We start from the raw sequence: 26402 nt of genomic DNA on the forward strand, positions 1-26402 counted from the left end.
GCAATTTTTATGTTGAAATTGATATATATTTAAAGTGCAATTATTATCTCACATAGAATTTGTCTTTCTAGGTCAAATAGCCAAGAAGGACAATGTTCGTGATATCCGAGAGCGTGCGCCAGAAAATGCTGGTGATAGTTGGGAAGCTGATAAGGACGAAAGATGTGGAATTAGCTGATCCAGTTGAAGCAAAAACGGCAACGCAATTGAAGGTAGGGCATTTAGTTAGAATGTAAAATAAGAAACATAGTTTATATAATTAAGATCAAACATAAAAAATAGCACATTTAAAATAGTTGAGATACTTTATGATATGAAAAAACTGTGGTAAATGTTTTTTTACTTTTCATGCATGCAATTTTTAAGCAGATCTTAGATCAGTGTTTCCGAAAGTAGTATATATCGACCCCCGAGGGTCGACGGCAACCTGCAAGGGGTTCATCTCAAGTGAAAAAAAATTGGGGGTTAGAGTTGAAATACGGGGACAACTCTATGATGTCAACTCTAGCTAGCTAGACTTCCAACTTTATGTGCGCACAAGATCACGAAGATTTGCTACATACTTTTTACGTGAAAACGTAATAAACAGACCGACAATACACTACTACGGTTTTGTATACAAACTTATTTCCGCAATTATAATATTAGTAGCGGAGTACAGGTTTTATTGTGCAATTATTTTATTCCATTTACATATTAATTAAATTAGTTTGAATTTAATTAATAAATGTATAAAATTAACATGTGTTTTCTTCACACTACACTTCACTATAGTTAGAAATTTAAATCTTTCACAGTGAGTAGCACTATACCAGCTGTCAAAAAAACATTTGAAGTTGATGAATTTGCAAAAAATCAATATCAGGAAGGCAGGGGTTTACATGAAACGGAAAAACATGGCAAGGGGTCTGCGAGGCGGAGCAGAGTTCGGGAACCACTGTCTTAGATGCTTTCGTGTCGCTGATTTCAAATCTGTAATCGGTTTCTATCTCCCAGCTACAGTTTTTTTAAAACAAACTTTTTAGTCTATTTATAATCTAAATGTGCAAGTTTAGAAATATTATGTATAACGGGGGTCGCATAGATGTTGCAGCAAAATTCTAAAAGAGTTAAGGCGCATCACCAAGATTAAAACTACATAGGAACCCTTGTACGGAAATGTCATACACAAGGGCACTTCCCTATAATGGATTTATTCTCGAATGCTTCTGAACAGGTCATAAGGGAAGCTTCACTAACCGCGTACGATGATATTTCCAGGTATGGGTTCCTACGTAATTTTAATCCTGATGGTGTGTCCTAACTCTTCTAGAAATTTGTCACAGCATTTACAGGACCACCCCTTATATATAAAACGCTTTTAAACTAGTACATTTCGGCAGAAAATGAACTAAATGTCATTTAAGTAAATCCACAGCCTTAAGAGAAAAACTAATTTCAAATTTGAAATCCCTAAATCCGAATTGGGCAATATCAAGTATTTGAATAAATGAAACAGAAAATGTGTTACATAGTATAATTCAATAAATATGTCATTAATTGAGTCTAAGATTACTTACAACCTTTTTGCCTCGAAATATAAGGACAAACTTTAATTCCAGATTTATTAAAACCGTAACCTAGTAGTATTTACCTTGAATTTAAATCTAAAGATAAATTCTATTAGTTATTTATCTGCACCAAACTAATTACTATAATTATTTAGGGACACGAATGATAGTTTTCTTTCCAGACCAGGCTACATAACTAGCTGCCCTGCATTCTAATAGTACCTTCTATTAAGTTAATCTTCAATATCTGACTTTAATATTAGTTACATGTTACTATACCTGCACTAGAATTTATAAAAACGTGTAATCAGTGTATAGTACAGGTAAGAACTTGTTGTCATTTTTTAATGTGAACTATCTGTAAGTCTCAGAAATAGCAGTCTGTACCGAGGCTGCCATTTTTTGACAGAAATATAAATTATAGCCCTTTGTTTGACCATGAGGAAAAAAATCAGTGTTAAGTTGACCAGTTTTCGACTGGTCAGAGAATAGATTAAATGAAACGTTTCTGTAATTTTTTTTGTTTTTCGTTTCATAGAAAGTACTGACGACATTAGACCTGACATCTCTAGGCGTTGGTAGTTGTGTCGGCACAGGAATGTACTTAGTCGCTGGAATGGTAGCGCACAAAGTAGCTGGCCCAGCCGTGGTCATGTCATTCATAGTAGCTGCAGTAGCTTCATTGTTCTCAGGTAAAGACCCCTACCCTAATTTTTAAAATCAAAATGTTACATTGTTTATATGTCATTCATTGTAGCTGCAGTATCTTCATTGTTTTCAGGTAAAGACCCCTATCCTAATTTTTAAAATCAAAATGTTACATTGTTTATATGTCATTCATAGTAGCTGCAGTAGCTTCATTGTTTTCTGGTAAAGACCCCTATCCTAATTCTTAAAATCAAAATGTTACGTTGTTTAGATGTCACTTTCGTGAGTCATTTAACAATTTATTTACAATAACATGATTCCTAAATTACATATAGCCAGTATTTAAAATTAAAATACCCTATCGCATCCATTAATACGTTATGCTGATTTCTGAATCTTTGTGGCCGATTCTCAAGTGCTCATGTCAGATATTACGCTTGTTTGAAAAGCCATGGATGTCATCAGCGATTTGCAAGTAAAAACTCATCAGAAACTTAATTTCGTAGTAATGTTTATATATTACAGAGAATAACAAAGTTGCCCTGGCACTACTATAAACTTAATTCAAATAAATTTTGATCATCATAGCCCTTCGATAAATCAAACATGCATACATCTGAGAAACAAATAATCATGGGATAACTACTTGAAGCATGCGATAATTTTTCCAGTGTTGATGAATTAAAAACATTTCCGTTTACTTAAATGCTTAAACTTTTTTTCCTAGCAGTGGGAAAAACTTCCATAAAAAGTGCCAAAAATTAGCACTTACGCCAATCTAACCACATGAAATCATATATTTAACAAAGTTTATATGCTAGGGTATTTCAAGCATATAAATTGTTCTTCAACCTAAAGTCATTTTTTTCTTTTCTATTATTTAAAGTGAGGCTACTGGTATGCGTGGGATATCGGGAAAAAGTAGCCAAAGCGAAATAATTCGTGATTAAGTGGCTCGTGGAATTTGCTGACCTAATACTTTCATACAAATAGTACTTCGAATTAATTTTGAATGAAAAAATAAGCCACTTTGTAACTTAAGACTTCAAATTCCTGTCTATCAAGTTCCTTTTTATTTAATTTTTCTGCTATCTACGTAATTAATTTTCCTATAATTTTGACACTTAAGATTAAGTTTCCAAATATTTTATTATTTAAACACTATTTCACTTATTTGCATTGATATACTTCCATGATTTTTTTTATTTTAAGTTAATAGGAGAATCACACTGAAGTAGAGAGGGGGATTTGGGCGATATTTATGAAAGTTGAAAATAACTTATTAATTATTTTGGGTTTTCAAACATATTTTGAAACTAGTTTTCAAGTGTAAATACAGTTTTGAGAAATGTATGCATTGTGCAAAAAAATTTTTCGATGAAAAATGTTAATTTTTAATTTTTTTTCAAGATCATTTTAATTTTTTTTCAAGATTTTTAAAAAGAAAAAAAATTTAAAATCTAATAGTTCGCAAGTTATAATTGTTGTACTTTTTCAAACATCCAGTCACACAAAGAATTTATTTGGAGGAAAGTTATATTGACTTACCAACACAAGAAAAACTCTTTTATAGAAATGAGAGGAAGACTGATAGTAAAACAATTTCATTTCTATGATTTAGAGGAGTAAATTTATTGCGACTGTCATGACTTATTAATCTGTATATATTACAACTGTAGTAAGTTATGGTAGTCACAAATGTTTTACTCCTTCCATTCCGAAAACATTTTAGAAACGAGATGGTTTTCTTACAGTTTTTATTTTTGGTAAGACTTCCTGGTGGAATTTTCCTCGTGACAGTCAATTAATCAGTATGTTTTATGATAATTTAGTCCCGCAGTGGACTGATCGTTTAGACACGGTTACCACCAGATCACCGAAGTCAAGCATCACTGGCTGCGGTCAGTGTGCGGATGGGTGACCACTTGGATCAGTCTGCGTAGGGACCGAAAGTGTGCGCTATAGGTCCTCGTTAAACTGTTGTACCGTAAAGTGCTCGACTTCGCGTGCAGGTCGTTGGGCTACCAAAGCGGGGGTGCCATCCCCTCTGCAGAGGATCAAAATTGTGATGGCATATCTTCGGATCATCCTCAGGGATGTTTCTCGGATGATCGTCGCCAATAGCCTATTGTGCAACTCTAGTGTGGCGTAAATGAACTACAACAACTTATGATAATTTAAAAAAAAGGACTGGATTTATTTCTGTAAGAAGTGGCAACGCACAAATAATTCACGATGGCTACAAAACTTTTGAAGTGGTTGCTTAAACAATGAAACATCCTCAGATTTAATTTTATGTTAATATTTCTCCTCCCTTTTATTGTTTTCTTTGTAAATAGTAAAAATTTCACAAAGAGACGTTCATATTAATGCCCAAATTTTTTATTGATCTATCAAGATTTCATTCCCAACGCTCTAAATATTTTTACGCAAAATTCAATAAACATAGAAAATATAAAGGGCTTAATTAATCCAATTAACATTCAATCTATAAAGATCAAGAATTAGCATATTTCTATGAAGCTTCAAGTCGAATAGCTCATGACGCATAAATTTTCCAACTTTCATTCCATAAAAAAAGAGGCATAATAAAAAAGGTAACTAAAATCAACTCATGATCATTAAGCAATAAAAACAGTCCTTTACCCTTTACACCCCCATTTACCCGAAATTTCTGGCAGACAGCCAGAAAAACCCGACGTAGATTCTGTAGCCGACTTTTCTGTACCAGTGCTTTTATTAGCGAATGTATATCGATCTGAAAAATATCAAGCTTACACCAGCGCTCTCCTCCGTTTCCGCTTTGCTGCCACTTAAATGGTACTTGTGTTGCTTGCATCTTTGGAGCGCGTTTACCGCTCGAGTGTTTTCACCATTGGCAGAAATAAGAATTGCTCGATAATTTTACGATAAGAAATAATCATGATAATCAACAAAGAATCCGAAATTTTAACACAATAACAAGAATTTGCTCGATAATTTTACGATAAGAAATAATCATGATAATCAACAAAGAATCAGAAAATTTCACACAATAACAAGAATCGCTCGATAATTTTACGATAAGAAATAATCATGATAATCAACAAAGAATCAGAAATTTTAACACAATAACAAGAATCGCTCGATAATTTTACGATAAGAAATAATCATAATAATCAACAAAGAATCAGAAATTTTAACACAATAACAAGAATTGCTCGATAATTTTACGATAAGAAATAATCATGATAATCAACAAAGAATCAGAAATTTTAACACAATAAGCTTGGTTTTTTTCCCTTCAATAACAGCTTGAAATGACGTAATTTTGAAATATTACACGAGTATTCAGTTTCGGCCTAACACTAACTAATTCACGCAGAGTTCCTAATTTTTAGAAAAAATAACATGTTGGTAGTAAATAAAATATATATTTTTTGTTTTGATGCGAAATGAACTTTTGTGGCTACCACTGCTACAATCAAGGACATGAAGATCTTTGCTCAGCTGATGTTCTCTTTTTTTTAAGCCCAATTAATTTTTCCCCTCAATTATTGGTCATTACAGTTATAAAAAATTATTTTCAGTTCAGCTCGTTATACATTTACTAAAGATTCATACCCTACTAACAAACAATAAACGTTTAGCCTAATGGTAGCATTATTCTGTTTCGTTTCGATAACCTCTTCGCTAGGTAACCTAGTAATAGCTAGAATTTAGGAAATATTGAAATAATGCTTAGCAATCTAGCCCCCTCCCCCGTCCTTGATTAGTGTCTATGATGGGCCCACAAAAACTGTAGAAGATAATTACATCCAAGGCTGAACAAAGCTTTTAAGGGCTACAAGACAAAATTTATTGCGGACCCCTTTCCAAAGCACAAAATTTTTTATATATATATATTTAGAAGAATTTCCTAGGACCCTTTATGCAAAATTGTAGTTTTTATATAGATAAAGTAATTCTGTGCTATTTTCCTTTAAAAAAACATTAATAAACAATAATTTTAATTTTCTTTACATTTTACAATTCGAAACTAATCAAAGGCTTATCAACTTTACTTGACTCCTCGAAATTTATTATGTTAGAGTAGCCATAAATTTCCTTTCAAGATAGTCATAGTTTTTTGATTTTCAGATAAGTTCCACATTTTATACTTTTTTTAAGTCAAGTAAAAATAAATTCTGAATAACGATGTCAGTATATAATAAACAATAAAAGTTTTTAGTGGATTATTTGGGGGGACTGCTGTCTTCGGTTTTTACAAGATTACTCCTGTGTTACATAGACGCATACTGCGCCACCTACCTTGTGTTGAAGTTCTAAGATATATGAATATTTAACATTCCAACACATTTAAATTTATTTCGTTTTCTATAATACTTTTAAAAATTTGTAAGGCACGAAGAATACTTAGTAACATAATTTTAATGCAAACATAAAGCCGTTTTTTTTTTCACTTCTTCATTATTCATAGGTTTCCAAACACATAAGGACATATTCACAAATTATATTTTAAAAACATACTCAAATACAGTATATTTATACGATGTATAAGTACATCGTAGTACGCGATCGTAACAGGTTCTCTCAAAATTATTTTAGGCACAAATTAATTAAATACTGTTGAGCATGTAAGAAAGAGAAAAAAAAACTAAGTCTTATTACTAAATCGTTGCAACAATTAAACTATGTACTTTTCTTCAAATTATTCAAGAATAAATTTGATATTTTTTATTGTGCATAGCTTTGAACAAAAACGGTGTTCGATAAATGGAAGGAAAGCACAATTAGAAAGCATTCAAGTACGCACGCAAACTTCACATTAATGTATCATTTCTTTCAATTTAACTATTGAATTTTTGGAAACGTTTCATTAAGTCGACTTTTTTAAAAGACCATTTCTTTTTTTTGTGCGAGTACATTTCACCATTTAATGCTATGATTTAAATGCAAGAGGTATTTAGTTTTTTGTTTATATGTCTCCTGTTTACAAAGTTTGAGTATAATTGAAACTAACACTAAAATTTAATATCACGTGATTGCATGCATATAGAGTGTTGCAATGCGCGTCCGGTGAGATATCAAAATAACTGTGGAGAAATACTATGAGTATGGCTTAACTCAATGTTTAAAGTCATTATTAAACACCCGCATTTAGTCACAAAAAACGGCATTTTTCACCCTTTGAAACCACACGCCAATCAGCATAAACTTATAATTAGTTAGTTATAAAGTGAAAATTTCTTTTTATACTCCAATATTTCAATAACTAGAATGGTAAAAAAAAACCATTCTGTAAAAGAAATCAAACTCTTCCTTAGGCTTTTATCATGAGAAAAGAAATCATTGAACTCAACAAATATTTTACTCCTAACTAAGTCATATAATAGCAACATAATAGCAATATAATAGCAACATACATCGGAGAGCCATTACATTATGACCACCCTCCATCTATAACAATGGGCTCGCCCAGGTTTTCATGGTTTCTCGCCCAGGATCAATGTTTTCATAGGGCACATTAGGACCCATAATCCGCTTAGAACAATCCCTGACGTCTGTTAGCTACTTGAACATAGTTGTAGACCAGGTTCACCCATTCATGGCAACAGTTTTTCCTGCGGGGGATGGCGTTTACCAACAGGATAATGCACCATATCATAAGGGTCGAATCGTCGAGGAACATTCCAGTGACTTTCAAGTTATGTCTTGGCCCCCAAATTCACCTGACCTTATAGAGCATTTGCGGTCCTACTTGGAAAACCAAATTCGTGCTACCACGCTACCCCCTCGCAATGTGAGGGAATTGCAGGAGCGGTTGGTGAGCGCTTGGTACTAGATACCTCAGACTACCTATCAGCACATTGTGGAATCAATGCCACGGCGGGTGCTAGCAGTTTTGAGGGCTAAAGGTGGTCATAATGTAATGGCTCTTCGGTGTATAATAGCGTCGAAGTTGAACAGATAATTTTGACACTTCCTGAATTAGAAGGTACTGATTAGCCGAATTTTGAAATGAAAGAACCAACCATAAACATTACCGTAATAAAATTTAAGTAATTTATTCTGTAAATCAAATTTTAAGCGTTCTTATAGAGTGGTAAGTATTTTAAAATAATTTCTCTAATTTTTGTCCACTTCCTATCATAAATTTTATTTATTTTTAATTACATACAAATGTTTATTACATTATTTTATACATTTCATATTTATATTTCAGGCGTTTGTTATGCAGAATTCGGTGTCCGAGTACCTCATACTACAGGGTCTGCCTACATGTACAGTTATGTCACAGTTGGTGAATTTATAGCTTTTGTGATTGGGTGGAACATGGTTTTAGAATATCTTATAGGCACGGCTGCCGGCGCTTGCGCCATCAGTGCTTGCGTTGACGCTATGTCTGGAGGTTCGATTAGCTTTGCAATAAAAAATGGTGTTGGTACTTTGGTTGGTGAGTATTAAAATAAAAGTATTCTACTGGCGATTCATTACTATTAAGTGATATCATCATATATTTTTTTATTATATTTTTACATAGGACACACTCCAGACTTTCTGGCTGCGTTAATAACATTCTTCATGACCTTGTTGATGGTGGCAGGGGTTAAGAAATCTCTACTTTTCACCAATATTCTAAATGCCGTCAATTTATCTGTATGGGTATTCATCATGGCCGCTGGCTTGTTTTACGTGGACACATCAAACTGGAGTGAGCATGGTGGATTTATGCCTTTCGGATGGTCTGGGGTAAGGCTTCAAAAATGGTAGAGGTTGTTATCATTGTGCCATTTACTTTAAGTAATTGAATTTGGCGTCAAACATGGTAATTAATAGTTTAGAATAGACGTTATGAACCGGATTCCTTTATTGAGCCAGGGAGTTTTTATAAATTTGCAGGTAGCTATTAAAAAAAAAATAGCGTATCACCTTCATACAAATCTGTAAAATATTTAAAAATATTAAGATATTTTGGGATTGGTTGGATCAGCATCATTACACAATTTTTTGAAAACTTCTAATGCTTCTAGATTTTTGATATGTGTACATCTATCTAGAATATTAGAAAATCAATATTAGATAATCAATATTAGATTATTTAATTTAGATTTAATTATTCTCGATATACTTTTACTAAATTAGATACAGTGGCATTTTTTACACAACTCAAAGTATGTTAGCCTGGAAAATACTTCTATGGTTGGGTCACCAGCCCATTCGTAGGAACTATTCAATAAAAGCAACTAACAATCAATATGTAAGTTCATTAAATTCCTTATAACAAAGAAACAATCAGTATTAATATGATATAGTTTTAAATATTATCAATAATATTTAAAACGCTTAACGTTTAGCCGATATACATAGTTTGCATACATTGAAATATTAGAAAAGTGCAAAATTCGTTTGGACGTGAATTAACAAGAGTGTGTATCGTTAACGAGAATCTCAAACAAAAATCTCTTTTAGTGGTTCTGTTTATTACCACTTCTTTTTAAAAACAAATTCCTATTTGCCGAATATTTTATTCATTGGAGATTCGTATTTTAAGAAATACTTAGCTCAATAATCCACGAAATTCATCGAATTTGGAATATCGGTCTTGAAAATTTTCGTTACCGGTAGACGGTAATGATAAAGATATTCAAATTACAAAAAGTATACATAACATTCATGGAATATCGGCTGCTAATAATTTTAAAACGAAAGAGCCAGCCCTACGATAGCAATCTTCTCCTATCTTATATGTTTTTATCACTTATATTTTTAACTAGCTTTGGTCACAGACTCTCTAAGTCTGCTTTGAAATAGTTTTTGTTTCCTTAAACTGGATCATCAATATTAAAAACTACTCAATTGGCTACCTACAAGTGTTGTTACTATAGGTAAATCGTGGCATTTGTCGATTCAGGAGCCAATCAATTTGAACACACATGCGTGACGTTGCTTACATGTGTCTAATTAAATCTGATTTATATCACATGGTTAACATAATCACTTCACTTCTTCTCGAGTTGCAAGAATCTAATTAGAAGATCCCAAAATTTATTATTGTATTCAGACTGAAAACTGGTTTCACAGATTCAATTTTCGAGTTTACTGGAATAAAAATTGAAGCTAATAATTTTGCTCAACTACCATAACTACTTCATGCACAACCCTGCTTTTAAAATTCTTATTCATTATTTGATTTCTACAAAAACTCGTTAAATTTAAATAGATTGAAAACAACATTTAAAAATAACAGATGGTAAAATTTTAGTGAAACCAAAACAGGCATCGAGGCCATTAGGTGCACCTTCATCAGTAGGGTAAATGGCAGAGATGACAATTTTCATGATTTGATGTTTTCCAAATATTTGAAAAATATGGTACTATATTTTTCAAATATTTGAAAAGCACTAATTTTACTGTTTGTTACTCTTTACCAGTATATTTCTTTCAATCAGTGTAGTGTAACATCTGTTGTATTATGTCATCTCTGTTTTACCATTTGTGCTACCGATAATGGTATATCTATGTCATACCGAAACGAATCTAGGTTTTATTCGAATTTTACTATTTGTGGTTGTTTAAATGTTATTTTTTAATCATTTTATCACAAAGGGTTACTCTCTTTATATTTCTAAAGTGTTTATTTTGCAATAGTGCGGAAAATTAGTTCTTAATATTGCGTTATTTCAAATAGTTGTTTTGAGTTCATTATTTCAATTGAACATTTGCACTTCAAGAAGACCAGATACCCTCTCACATGTGACTTATGACGTCAACAGATTGTTTATAATCAAAATGGCTAGTTAAAGTTGAGCAAAGTTTCTCCACATAAGTTTCAATGTTAATTAACGCGACGTGATTTAAATATAGCGTCGCATTGCACATCGAATTTGTTGAAATATAATTCTTTCTTAACTACGTCTTTTGCTTATTTTAGATTTATTATTTGTTAAAGCATTTTATTGTATCGGTGATATATTTTTGTTTTGTGTACCTGACAACTTCGATGAATAATTTACGCTCCACGTGGCTTCATGCTTGTTTTTGTGTTGAGTAAGATATATAGTGAAAGATATGATGTATCATTTAAGAGAATTGATACTGAACGGGCTAGGCTTACTCAAAATATAATGGGAAGAACAATGCTAACGTAAACAAATGTCAAATTTCAACAACCAATCAGAATATAGATAGCCACACTAAGTCACTTGCAGGTATTCCATTGCATTTGTTAACTGAATTTCACATAACGTTGTTTTAAAAGTAAATATGACTTACCAAAATCCAAAAGAAACTTTTTTCTGACTGACTGATACATTTAAATCAGAGTGCCTAACACAGAGGGTTATTTTCTCCATATAATTTGATAAAAATTAAGGGTAGGAAGAAGAGAGGAATTACAGCTAAAAGCTAGGTCTGAATTTTGTGAATCTTATAAGTATCAAAGAATTTATCAAGGAATGTGAAAAATAAATATTACTGATATATCGCTTTATCGCTTTTATTAATTTTATGCTGATGACAACCAAACACATTTGTGTTCTTTGAATCATAGATCAGACAACGTGACTTCTACTATTCGTCATAATATATGTTTTTACTATTTTTACGAGACGAAGATTTTTCTTCAAAAGATGTTTATGTATAGTTAGATTCAAAATAATCTCTTATAAAAATATATTTTCTTGGTAGCTAATATTTGTTTTTTTTTTCATCTAATGTATCAGTCCAATTTTTAGGTTTTGTCTGGCGCAGCTGTATGTTTTTATGCTTTCATTGGTTTCGACATTATTGCAACAACTGGAGAGGAGGCGAAAAATCCCAAATGGTCTATTCCCATGGCTGTAATCATTAGCTTGGTTATTGTCCTAACTGCCTACATTACTTCTAGTATGATGGTGAGTAATCTAGTACCTCTACCCAAACCGGTAATGGAGATCTTTTTAAGAGCACTTAAAGTGCATTTTGACGGAGAAAAGTCTCCAATAAAAAGATATTCTTTAGTTTTGTACTTCTCGATTCTTCACAATTCGAAATATTTTTTCTAAGTAAATGCTTGTTAAAATACCTAATTTAATTTTTTTAATACTTTAGCAAATTAATTCAATTTGTTCTTCAAATATATTTTAATTTTGAAATGAACTTCTTTTATCTACCAAGTTTATTAAATATATTTTTAAGATTGGCCTTTTCTGCTTTTATTTCATATCAACTAATAATTATAAATTAAAATGTGCTAAGGAGTCTTAAAGCTTTGTAGAACAATATTAAGTTTCTCACTTTGTTACATCTTGCTTATATTACATTAGGAAAAACTGCACTAAATAAATTCATAATTCATGATTACGAACTTCGATACTTTCATACTTACTATTCTGATGGATTTATTCTAATAAAAATTGACTCAAATTTATTTCTTTGCTATGTATTTTTTCTTTGCTATATATGTATTTTTGATAAATCCTTAATAGTTTTTAATATCATCTTGAGGTTTCGTTAATAATATTAGACAGATAAATTTCTTTCTATCGTTTTAAACATGGATGGTTATTCAAGCTTGTGACAACAATAGTAAATGTGACTTATGATTTTTTTATGAATATTTCTGGTATTAATTCCTTAAAAATGGTTTATTTTTCGCTCAGTTATATGATTAAATGAATATTTATAAGTTGCATTTTATTACGTTCGATTGTTAATTTATGTTAAAATTATTTTTCCTAGCTCACGCTCATAATTCCATATGAAAAAATAGACGCCGAATCAGCTCTAGTAGAAATGTTCGCCCAAAAAGGTGCTTACAGCTCTAAGTATATTGTTGCAATCGGTGCACTCGCAGGTTTAACTGTCAGCATGTTTGGTTCCATGTTCCCTATGCCGAGAATTGTATATGCAATGGCAAAAGATGGACTCATTTTTAGGTGAACTCATTTTTCATTCCTTTCCTATATTCATAAATACACTAGATTAGATATGCAAGTATTTATGTTTAAATATAATATTATTAATAAGTTTTTATACCATGGTAACATAAATACATTACCTTTATTAAATTTGTGTTAAAATGAATTATTATTTCTCTCTAAATACCATTCCAGATGGCAAACAATCTTATGGCAAACGTTGTACTTACATTTTTTTTATTGACCCTAAGTTTGACTGGTTAATCAATATTCCTACAAAGCAGATAGTCATAGTTTTCCATGCCAATATTCTTTTTTTAAGGATTGAATAAAGGCACGCATAAACCATTACAAAAAAATATTTCTTGACTTTTATTGCAAACCTTGTTTTTGAACTTTTAAACGCAACATTATTTTAATGATGAAAGTTCACTAATCAATATAATCCTTGACTTTTAAAATGTTACAAAAATTTATCCTTTGCAAAAAAATCATGATACAATGAGATAAAACATGTTTTTTAATCATACTTTCTTACCAATGCATGAATACGACTAAAACCTTATTTTTCATGAAACAATATCAACCTCGATTTTCAGAAGGTTTTCTAGACTTATTTGGTCAAGGTATATTTAATATATATAAAAGGGCTTTTATGCAATCTTAATGCGAACTTCACTGAGCATAAATCATCTTAATTTAACATTGTTTCATGTTTTCATGGTTTATTTTCTAGTCATACCTATTATATATATATATATATATATATATATATATATATATATATATATATATATATATATATATGTGCAAATCCATTTCGGGCAAATCCGTGGTTAAAATTATCTGCTGAAATTTTTTCTTTGTTAATTTTTCCATGCGCAAATCCATTTCGGGCAAATCCGTGTTAAAATTATCTATTAAAATTTTTCTTTGATAATTTAAATAATTTTTCTATGTGCTAATCCATATCGTGCAAATCCGCGGCTAAAATTATTTGCAAAGCAGGCAATTTATGTTTCTCTTTTCTATTTTATATTTTTTCTTAAATAAACATCTATCTTCTAAAGCTATTTATGATCAAGTTTTAAAATTATCCAGTATAATATTACCTTGCGCACAGCCATTTCGGGCCCATCCTTGGTAACTAACAAATCAAGATTCAGAATAACAAATCACTTCAGCAGTGCAGTAAGAACGACACTTTAAAACCCTCTTGTTACACTCAATTTGTGCTTTTGTTTTCATCTTTTGTTTTCATATTTTGTAATCTGGCAATCTTTCTGCGAAAACATTTTTGAATCATTCTTGAAAAATATCCGTCCATGTAAGTTATGATTTTGCTACTCGCTTTATAGTCCCCCCTTTTTATTGTTTTTTCTTTTTATTTTATTTTATTATCTGTTTTTACATGTTATTTTTACTTTTTATGATGTATTTTATTTGTTGTTATTTTATAAAAAAAATTTTTGAGTGCTCCTCACACTATTGTATTAATATATTTTGCTTTGGCTTTATTGATACAATATCAGAAAGCACTCTGTTTTGCGGATATAATCGTGTGGGCTGAACAAAAGATTATATCTTTTTTTTCCCCGGCTTTTTTCCGGTTTTTTAATTAACATTTTATTTTTTTTGTAATAAAATGTTGTTTGTTATTTTTTTTACTTATTATTTCCCACCCCCTTTTTTTCATGTCTATTATTTTTCTTTGTTTTATTCTTCATTTTGAACTTATATATATATATTGAAAACATTGAAAAACGTAATAAAATGAGTTAGCAGACTATCCACAGTAAAAAATTGTAAAAAGTAGTCTCAAAAATACAGATATGACTTATGTAAAAAGGATGACAGCTACCGGAAAAATTAAAAAAAAGTGATGACAAATATTTCATGAGGCTGCTGGAATTTTAAATTTTAATTATAATTTATTATAAGAATTAAATTGGTTGATACTATAGAATTTTTTTCTATTATATAAAAGGTTTTTAAAAGCAAACGTATTTTTTTTTAGCAAATTGACGATTTATGGAAAGTAAATCATTGTTTATCTTAGAATTAATATGTATTGTACACATAATACTTGAAATCGGAACTATATTTCTATTTTGCATACGGTTAAAGTAGTTATCGAGCCTGCGAGTATTATTAAACTTTATTTTTGGAAAACGCAATTGAAAACTATTTTTAATTTCAATTTTTAAAAAAAACGTTGAAATTCCGAGTTTCTAAAAGCATTTAAATTATAGTGCAAAATGCAAATTTTTATTCAAGTGTAAAGGTATATTTAATATGAAAACAAATTAACAAATAAGTGACAACAAATATTTTGCATTTTTTACTCATTACCATTTTATTTTACCTTGAAATAATACTTGCTCTGCTTTGTAAATTAATTTTTTCTGATGGTCGCAAAGTGTTAGTTTTAATATATAAATTATCGATTTAGTTAATTCGATTTAAATTGATTTCGTTCACCAACACATATAAATAAATCAAATATGTAGCTTAAGAGCTAAAATGCTTTATATACAAAATTTTCCGACTACATAAAATCTTTTGAGGAAAACGCAGTTGTTAGAATCTTCTAATACCACTAAGAGTAAATCTCTCTTAATTAACAAATGTTATGCAAATCATTAATTTTATGCATTATTAACTTCTCTATTTTAAGATATTTTTGACAATTTATTTGTTATTGCTCAGCAGTTTAATTGAAAAATGCAGCTCTACGTAAATAGCGCCGATATTTTTGTAATGCACCAAACTCATTAAGAAAATTTTCACTATTTACATAGATAACCAATAGATTTAGGCTTTATACAAACAGCCTGCGTGGATTTAAATTTATTACAAAATGTACGAACATTATTCAGGATAATTTTGCACCTTTAATAAGACTTTTTACGATAAGTCTTCAGAACTCTGGACTATCTGCAAACAGTCTGAAATAAACAGAGTTAATTGAGAAGTGGGTAAGCATTTCGAATTAGCCTAAGAGTATGTGGGTTCAATAAATTAGCGTGATAAGTGCCCGGCTGATTATAAAATACTGGAAAAATTTTAAATTAGCCAGGCGTATCGCTAAATGACGACGGCTGTTTGCAATGAACCAAGTTATTTATCATACGACATTCATATATATCTTAGATTGTTAATAGACATTCCTATTTAATTTAGAATGTTAATAGACATTCATATGTAATTTAGAATGTTAATAGACATTCATATATAATTTAGAATGTTAATAGACATTCATATATAATTTAGAATGTTAATAGACATTCATATATATCTCTTTTTAGAACACTGGCAGTGGTATGGCCTTTCACCGGAACTCCAGCCAAAGCAACATGCATTCTGGGACTCATGACAGCTTTTGTATCACTGATAATGAGTCTCGATGTTCTTGTGGAAATGATGTCAATTGGTAAAAACAGTGACATTTTTGCTCTTAGCTCTTTTTATGAAAATATAATTGACTAGATAATATGTTTTTAAATGATTATTTCATGATAGTTGCAATGATTTTGTTTGATCAAATATGCCGACGTAAAACGGAGAATAAAAAATAATGTTTGCGCAAAACAGCAGGTCTGATTTCGAACTAAGTATGTCGTACTACAAGGGGTGATCAAATGAAAAGGTACGAAACGACGTAAAAACGTAACAGTTAAATATTTGCATATTCCGCCATGGGAGAACGTAGCGAGACATATCGGGATGCGATTGGAGTCCCTGACGGGGGTCGGAGCGTGCGCGGGCACCCGCATGCGCAGGAGAGAGCAGAGGCTCTTATCAAAAGCAGCGTCTAAATGATGCAGCAGTCCGTATGAGGAACAGAAACTCGAGCACAGAAAAACCATTAACTCCTATGTGTACTGTGAGACACTCCGACGCCTACGCAGGTTCTTAAGAACAAAAGATCAGGGGCTGCTCACAGAGGGTGTGGTTCTGCTCCATGATGACGCGCGTCCACACGTCTCCAGAGTCACACACATGGAACTAGCCAAGTTCAAGTGGGAGACGTTGGACCATCCGCCCTACAGTCCGGACATGTCATCCTGTGATTTCCATGTGTTTGGTCCACTGAAGAAACGCCTGAAAGGGAAGCGCTTCAACTTGGACGACGTACTCAAGGACGCTGTGAAGGACTGGGTCTCGTCTCGGCCACAGGAGTTCTGGGAACAAGGAATCCTGCAGCTTGTTCATCAGTGGGATCGTTGTGCTCAGGCCTATGGTGTATATTTTGAATAAAGTCTACATTTGTACCCACCGTGTCGTTTCGTACCTTTTCATTTGATCACCCCCTGTAAGTATAGATGTGAGTAGGAATGATGCATGACAGTCTCAGTTGTCATTCCTGATAAGAAAGGTGCAATGTCCAGAACCAAAGATTGTGTATTTAAAATCTTTCTAAGAGCACTGTGAAATAAAAACTCATCAAAATTAAATGGCAGTAATATACAGGCAATAATATTAGAAAAAATGTAAGGGTTATAGTTCTTCTCGGTAGTGGGTAATATTTTTCAACGATCAGTTAACAGCGAAAATACACACTGTAAAAAATGGATACTCAAATATCACAAAACGTTTCTGACGAAACAGTCTCCTATTATATGATCAGAGCGTATATTTTGTCAAAGTGACGAAATAAAGACGAAACGAATTTCGTCAAAAGTAAAAATATTTCGTTATTCTATTTTTTAAAACAGAAAAAAAACCTCTTAATGCCTAATGTATCCAACTTTTATAATAATCACTTTATCGAGGGCATCATATATGTCACAACACTACAAGTACAGCTAGAATAGAGGGGTAAATTTCAACCACGCCCGAAACGAAATTAAAACTCCTTGACTTTTATAACCATACAAACCGGTAGGCTGAATTCGTCCATTTTCGATTGTCTAATCTTAATTCTAGTTTCATCATTTTAGGTTAACCATCTCCGACAATGCATTGCAATGAAGTTTGGAGTTGAGGAAACATTTTCGTAACACATTTGAGAGCAAAAGTGAGAGTTATTTTTGATGGTGCAGTAGTATCTCGCAAATCCGAATAATAAAAGCCGAAATTACTTCTAAAAAATAATCTTTCCATTAAATACTTCTCATTCCTTTAACTTCATAAAAAAAGTTTTAAAAAATCATAAAAGCGTTTCGTGGATAAATAAGATATTCGCATTCATGAAATAAGAATCATGCTGTATGTGAATACGAATCGAGAAGAAGAATTCTAAAGCATGTATCTGAATAGGACTCGCAATATAACGTCGGAAAGTAACCATCGAATTCGCTTTCATTTGCATACACAGATATAGCGACTAAGTGAAAAACGTTCAAATGCAATTCTAACTGACAAATTTAAAAATTGTGGCTGAAATTCCGATTTGTTCTGATATAACACAACTTTGTTTGAATACATAGGCAAAAATTTAGTCAAAAGTCGTATTTCATTTACATGACGGTATTCGGAATTTCGTATAATCCAAATTTTCGGTTATCAGGAATATTTAAAGAGACAAAACATATTAATCCCTTCACGATCGGTTAATTTTCAAGAAAACGGTCATAAAAGCGCTTATTTTTATATCATATCACAAATACACGTATTTGATTAGTGCTGACATCTAGTTTAAAATAAACTAACTATCTACATTTACCTTAAAAATATCCTGGTACTGCCATCTGGTGTGTGAAATGAGAAATAAAATGAAAGAAATGAATTAGTTTTATTCTTATTGGCGCGTTACTACTGAACACTCCAGCCGGTAAATATCACGGGAGAGAGAAATAGAGGGCGAAACCTCACCCCGTCATTTTCACGGGAGCGAGAAGGAAGGGGTTAAATGTTGCTTAGTTGTATGCATGTTATTTTTAAATAATGTGTATTGTCATTGAATAGATCATTACACGTTGTATAATTTTTTTTATATAGTATTTTTACATCATGTTTGCATTTTCAAATACTAATATTTTTATGTACTTGAGGGATTGACCTTAAACATATTGTCTACATAACTAGTACAGTCAAGTTATGGAATCGAGTGAAATTATTACTAACTTAAGTTTAGAAATCAGATACAAAATTTTACTTTCTTTGAAAAATATATCTTGCTTAACCGAATCAGATTTTTAAGTTTACAAAAGAGTGAGATACATATTCAACTTGGAAAACATACTACATACGGTTTATTGATTTCTTCACATATTTCTAGAACTATTTATAAAATTTAAAATTTCTTTTTCAGAATTATAAAACTAGTTTGTCTTAGTAATCTCGTTTAATTCACATAAGTTTTGCATTGTACTTTCTTATGATTATGTATTATGATTATTGTTGTGTACTGTATGTAAACAATTTGACTAAATAATTACTGTTATACTAAAACACACTTCCGTTTTTCTAACTGATTACAATGTTCTATTAATACAATTATGATTTTAAATGATAAATTTGAAGTAAATTTTACTGTACTGCTAGTTATAATATTTGGATACTAAGAGCCCAGGTCTCCTAAATATATTTTTCAATAATAATATTTTTTCCTGACTAGTTTTCGAACGATACTTTTCAATCATTTTAGCATTCAGTTTGATACACATTACAACAATTATTTTTTCTTGTTGCTAGGATTAGAATGATAGAATGTATTACTAGATTAAGATTAAACGTTAGCAAAAGGTTGATTATAAATCTTTTATTAACAGAAAAAATTACTTCTGCTCTATCCTTTACTTCAGAATTTACCAGATGAAATTAAGGATTTTTTTGGTGCTGCATGAGCTAAACACGAATAAAGCACAAATAATGGTGCAAAAACAGACATGCTATAGTTTCGATTCTATAAACAAGAAACCTGCTCAGTTTCAAAACAGAGAATATTACAAACACATGCATTCCCTGTTTTGACACTGAAGAAGATTCTTGTTTATGGAACCGAAACTACCATACATCTTTTTTTTGGGACCATTATTCGTGCTTTATTCAAGTTGTTTAGTCTTATTCACCTGAATTTTCATTCTCATCCTTTCTAATAATAAATACGTTTTGTAGGCACACTAATGGCATATACTCTTGTATCAACCTGCGTCCTTTTGCTGCGTTACCAACCACCTAGAACTACTCTAGTACAACTACTACCTGAGTCTATTCGCTCAGCATGTCCCACTCCTTCTAAAGAGCATCCTGCACCCGTTTTTCCAGCAACTACAACAACCACCATTCATACGAAACGAACAAACCGATACGATTCTTCAGATAGCGATGAAAGTCCAAGAGGTGATCTGGACTTCGGGGATCATCAACGACCCGATTTAATCAGGGACGCAGCTCAGAGAGACGATGATCTATTGATGCATGGTACAGACACAAGTTATGGTGCAGTTCCTCCGCCTCCCTCTTCTTCTCAAGCCCCACCTCTAGCAGCAGTATTTAGCTTACCACAAAGGTTAGTAATAATGTTGGGTTGGTTCAGAATTATATTCAACAAGACATTATTCTCTGCAAACAAAACATAGCAACGCAAATAAGACGAATTCTGCAGAGTCACAGAAAATCAAAAACTAAGATGATTCTACACAAAAATTAAAACTTTTGTATAGGGATCGGTCTTTCTGACCTAATGTGATCACTTAAAACGTTTATAAAAATTCAATCCCATTTATTTTGCTATTTAAAATTTATGTTTATTTTTTAAAAGAATTTTAATACAGAAGCAGTTGCACTCCAAAAGCGATTTATTCTAAAACACACATTCACAGAGTTAGCTCAAATCACCTAATTTTCTGCTGCTCTCTTGCATCAGGTTATTTAGGGTGTTATTTAATCAGTGTTTTGAGCGAGTATTATAGTTAATTATTGTTTTATTAATGCTTATAACGGTCATGGGCTGTAATAGCGGCACAGCTCAAAAAATCATGTTTTGAGATTAGTGGGTTTAAAGTTTTCATTGCTAAGGAAAATGCATAAGAAATGCTTTAGCTTGCTTAAACGAAGATAACCTTCAAATTGAATTATGAGTTGTGCTAGTATTGCTTCTGAAAAGAATGCGTATTTTCATTTCATTTTTACACCTGTTCTTAGTCCAAAACGCGTGTTTTTTGAGTTGTGCCACTATTGCAGCCTATGAGCGATAATTTTTTATAAATAAGTGTTCTGATTCTAGCAAGAAAGTTTTGATGCTAATAACATTAAATTTTATTTTATAAAAAATTTTAATGGTCAGAGTATCTTAACTTTCAATTAAAAGGGATTCATGAGAATGTATAATCAAAAAAAGTTTACTGAAATGTGCATCAACAAAATATTTGTAACTCCTTTTTACTTATCTTTACTCCTAGATTACTCTTTTACTCTTAATTTCTGAAGAATAGATAAAGTATTAATCATAAAAGTGAATGTTTTTATTATAAGCGTAATACAACTATATAAAGTATAATAATAGTAAGCATAGTTTCGATTGATACGTACTAATTTCGTTTGAGAGATATAGTAATAAAATACACTTTTTTAAAAGGTGATATTTTTACATCTAACTGTTCTTTTGTATTGTTTCTATAAAGCTACTTTTGAAGTCTCTGGAATTTTCACTAGGTAACAGCACAACGCTGAAAAATATCATATTGCCTTTTTATATGTGTTTTCCACGTAGCTCTTAATAAACGTTCTTCTGGACAATTTTAAAATGCGACTAACATGTGGTTCGTTAGATTGAACCAAGCCCTTAAACTGTAAGGAGTGAAAATGTTGTTCACACAATAATACCAATCGGATGCACTAACCTTGGTAATTGTGAACAGTACATGTATTACAGCAAGAAAATTTGTAGCTATAGTTAATGCATGCTTTTTGAAACTCACAGTATTTCTATTTCATAAAATTTAAATGATTTTAAACATGTATATTCTAATTCGATAAGACGAATCACGTGAAATTTTTTAATGAATAAAGAGCGTTCTGATTTTTTTTTTTACTTTTCATTAACATGAAATTAGCAGTATATGTATAAGAGCCTAGCTATAATCTGTTATAACAGCGATTCTTTTTAGCAACAATTTTTAAAATACACCATGAGCTCACAAGAATAGAAAAGTTTGGGACAATGTAAGAATAAGCCACTTACATAACATTACTACATACATTAATTAAAAAGAGCATACATATCTGAGCAAAACGGGGATTTTGATGTTTCATTATCCTAGAAAATTTTGTTATGCTTTTAAAATGTGATTTTGGGTACTAATAAATTCCCGGACAGTTTTTTTTTGATGATTTTCTTTATATTTGGTTTTAAACTTTTTCTCTTACACTTTCGGTTCAAAAACATATCGAAACAATAAAAATTCATCTGTAAAAAAAACTGGAAGATTTGTACAGATTAACGGTTCACAAATGGTGTTACGAGGAACCCTAAGGTCATAGGGGTTTCGAGAGTTAAGACTTCTTTTAACCAGCTATGATTTTTGAAACCTGTAGTTAAATTTGTATCGAATTAACAATCCATTATTTATTTAACATTTTCGTTATTTTTATGAAATTATATTTAATTGAAATCTGTGTGAAAAAAGAAAATTCAAAACAATATTTTTTTCCTAATAACAATATAATAAATAAATTATGAAGAAGAATGTATTTATGAATTATTGAATTAGTATTTCCCATCAAATAGGAATAACAAAATTAAACAATGAAGAAGCATGTTTCGATGATAAACATTCTTTACATGTATTTTCGCCCTTATTGTTTTTATTTTAACGGAATCTAACCGCTCTAGACCTGTCAATTCAACTGATACAAAACCATTTTTTAGGAATAATCTTGATAAAACTAAGCGATGAAATAATTTCATTCTCCATTATTTCATGACATCTTAACAAAATAATAAAAAAACATTTAGATCATTATATTTTTCCAAAATAATTAATACTCTTTAGTTAATAAGTTCACAAACGCTAATGAAATTTATTCTAAGTCTGAGGGTTCTGCCAAAATAAGATCTTTCATTTCTACAGTCAAAAAAAATTGGGAACCGCTGGTCTAGATTTATAGAACTTTAGTAAATTAAATTTGCATTAGCTTAATATTCAGTTCACTACTCAATATTGAGTTGTTATTCCTTTTATTCAATCGAAGTTGGCTAATTATTACTTTATCGTCCTAAGGATTATGATGAGACTTTTACGTTTCTTGCCCTACCATTGGGTGAATCCAGGCGAGGCATCAGCAGCGACAGGTATCTTTGTCATGAAGATGGTGGGTGTGCTCTATCTGCTTATCATCATCATGGATTTGATCGTAGTGTGTGCGATGCCCGCTCTAGAAAACAGAAGCGGTGCAGCGATCTTCTTCCTGCTCGTCTTCCTATTCGGTATCATTTTCTGCCTCATCATCATTTCACTCCAACCACAAACTAGGTGAGTCTCTTCTCTCCATCAAACGATTGCTACCTTTTTTTAGTTCGAAAATTATATCTCAAAAATATAAAATGACTAACTTTTTCCCCCTTCAAACTAAAACAAGCTTTTATTCCTAAAGAACCTTTTAAAATATGAATTTCATTTAACTTCATCCTAAAATACAGTCAAACTCCGCTATAGTGAACACGGTTTATAGTGAACTCCCGGATATAGTGATATAGTTCGGTCCAGAGCCTTGCTATACACGCATAATGTTATTTTTTGTGGAAATAGTGAACTGAAAAAGTGAGGAAGTTGGATATTATGAACTTTTTTCTGTCTAAAACGAATTTTTTTTCTTCATTTTTCTTGAATATAGTTTTGAAATGTCTACTTCAAAATAAATACTTATACTGATTTTTAAAACCAACTGTAGAGTAGAATGTAGCGTTAATCATTTTCGCTTGTTTGCTTATTTTATTACACTTTTCCATCCCTAAACTAAGGCCTACCCAGGCAGATATATGAACAAATTTTTCCCTGCATCAGCTAAAGATTACTAATTTTTTTTGTACACAAGACGAAGAGTAATAACAAATAAAAGCAAGTTAACACATTTTTTGCTACTACGTATTATTTTTCAGTCATTTTTGTGTTTCATTTTATTGGTCATTTATTTAAATAATGTATAATGAAAAGAAGGAGTTCGGAATCATTAGTTAAAATTGTTTGTGGAACGAATATAGTGAACTCTCAGTTATAGTGAACCGAAATTTCGGTCCTTTGAAGGTTCACTATAGCGGGGTTTGTATCATTTTTCATTTACCAGTGGTTAGGAAGTTTTCAAAATTCAGAGTTTATTAATATATTTTAGTTTCTTAGTGTTGAGTGATCTTCTTGATAATATATAATATAATTATTTATTGATTAACGATCTTTTTATATCACTAATTTATTGATAAATCATCTTTTTTATGATGTCACTAATAATGATCTTTTTTATGTCATCGCTTATTTATTAATAAATGTTCTTTTTTATGTCGTCACTAATGTGCTGAAAAATGATCTTTTTTTTTGATGTCACTAATTTATTAATTAATGACCTTTTTATCATGTCACTAATTTATTGATCAATGACCTTTTCATGATGTCACTAATTTATTGATAAATAATCTTTTTTATGATGTCACTAATTTATTGATTAATGACCTTTTTATGGTGTCACAAATTTTAGATGAACAAAATATGCTTTGCAAACAAATCTGCTGAATAAATTAAATGTAAAAGGAAGCTTTTTTAAATATATAGAATGGGAATGTTTTCTGTAGACGTTTTAGAGTCTGACTAAACTGATCTACTTTCCGTATAAATGGTGATTGTCTCCAAAATTACAATTTCGTATTCCTGATATTGCGTTAGATATTTATCAAATGCACAATAAACCTATCCTCCATTGAACTTTTTTTTGTAAACATGATTTAATTACAAACTTAGGGTGAAACCGCCCAGTATTTTAACAAAACTTAAAAATGAAACTATTCAGAAGACTGTATTTCAAAATTTAAATTACGGCTTTCATTCATCCAGGGGCTTCTAAAAGAGAGTGATTGAAACTCAAATTTTACGTAGAAGGTTCCCTCACAATGTCAAAAATAAACTAGTTTACAATCTCTAAGATGAAATGAAAAATATGAGGCATGGAGACGTCTCTGCAAACTCTAACTTATGAGTTTATTTGGTTACGGTAAATTGCATATGAACGCACAAACTTTCGTACTGGTTAAAAGTTTTTAAGGTTGTCTTTATCTCCAAAGCACATCATGCTATCACTATTGATTTTTAGATAAAATTAAGCACTTTGAGAATATCAGATAAATTTTTTGTTACACTTTAAAATTAACATATTTTTCCCATTAAAATGATGGTTTGCCATAGTTTGCAATAAATAGTTCGCTCAATTCAAGTTTCGCTAACTTATTAAAAATTACCATAACCCATTTTCTATAATTATTTTCTATAATTATTTTCTATAATATTATAATTATTACAAAAACAAGTATTTTAATATTTAAATCATATGACTCATGAATTGTATTAGTTAATTATTTGTATTTGTTTCTAGAAAACCCTGGTAGTCTTAAGATTTCTGGATTTACTTTCAAATTCCTAATTATTGTAACCATTTAAATAAAATTTTAATAACGACATCCTTAAAATTGTAGCTCTAATGCAAAATATTCCCTCAACATTGAACTAATAATATTTTTTACACTTTTGTGCGCAGGCATTGAAAATATTGAAAGTCTGGAATTTTAATTTGAATAAGTATAACTATTTAAAGAATTCAACAAAAAGTCACAACTTGAAACTGGTTAAATATTAAGAAAATGACTGGTCTTATTGGAATATACTAAAAAAATAGCTAAAATTTATGCAAGAAATAAAACGTTGCTGTTCTCAGAGTAATCAAACTTCGCATAAAATATACATTGTACTTCAAGTCTCATGAAGCTTACATTGAAATAAAATTACAACTTCCATTGCAGAAACAATTTCAATATCTTTCTTGTAGCGTCTGCATTTAACGTTTAGAATACTATTTTATACGTTAATTTTACCTAGCTAAGGAAAAGGTATTTATTGTGCTATGTAGACCGAATAAAAAAGCAACGTCAATAAAGCACAAATGAAAGTACATAAATGGACATACTATAGTTTCAGTTCCATAAACAGGGGCCTTCTTCCTATTTAAACACCAAATGATGAAATAGAAATTAAAGAAACAAACACGTGCAAAGCTAATAATCAATAGAAACAGATAACAAGTTTAAACAAAAAATATAAAAGGGAGATAAGAAACTAAGAAACAGGTGTGAAAGGACTTTGCGTGAACCACAATGTGTAACAAATTAAATTATGTA

At 30.9% G+C, this 26402-nt stretch overlaps 1 protein-coding gene across 1 annotated transcript in view; it reads left to right on the forward strand.

Annotated features, from left to right (window-relative positions):
* The window catches only part of LOC107443081 (solute carrier family 7 member 14), an 84858-nt gene that overhangs the window by 52661 nt on the left and 5795 nt on the right, over positions 1–26402 (forward strand). The window contains exons 2-10 of the mRNA XM_016056829.5: positions 72–212; positions 2089–2242; positions 8404–8634; positions 8722–8930; positions 11915–12073; positions 12900–13096; positions 16387–16511; positions 20141–20534; positions 23248–23499. Of these exons, the coding sequence (XP_015912315.3) occupies positions 93–212; positions 2089–2242; positions 8404–8634; positions 8722–8930; positions 11915–12073; positions 12900–13096; positions 16387–16511; positions 20141–20534; positions 23248–23499 (1841 nt within the window). The 5' untranslated portion in view covers positions 72–92. The remainder of the gene's footprint in view (positions 1–71; positions 213–2088; positions 2243–8403; positions 8635–8721; positions 8931–11914; positions 12074–12899; positions 13097–16386; positions 16512–20140; positions 20535–23247; positions 23500–26402) is intronic.

This window comes from Parasteatoda tepidariorum, chromosome 9 (assembly GCF_982258835.1).
Source record: "Parasteatoda tepidariorum strain Cologne lab strain chromosome 9, Ptep-v5.0, whole genome shotgun sequence".
Classification (NCBI taxonomy): Eukaryota; Metazoa; Arthropoda; class Arachnida; order Araneae; family Theridiidae; genus Parasteatoda; species Parasteatoda tepidariorum.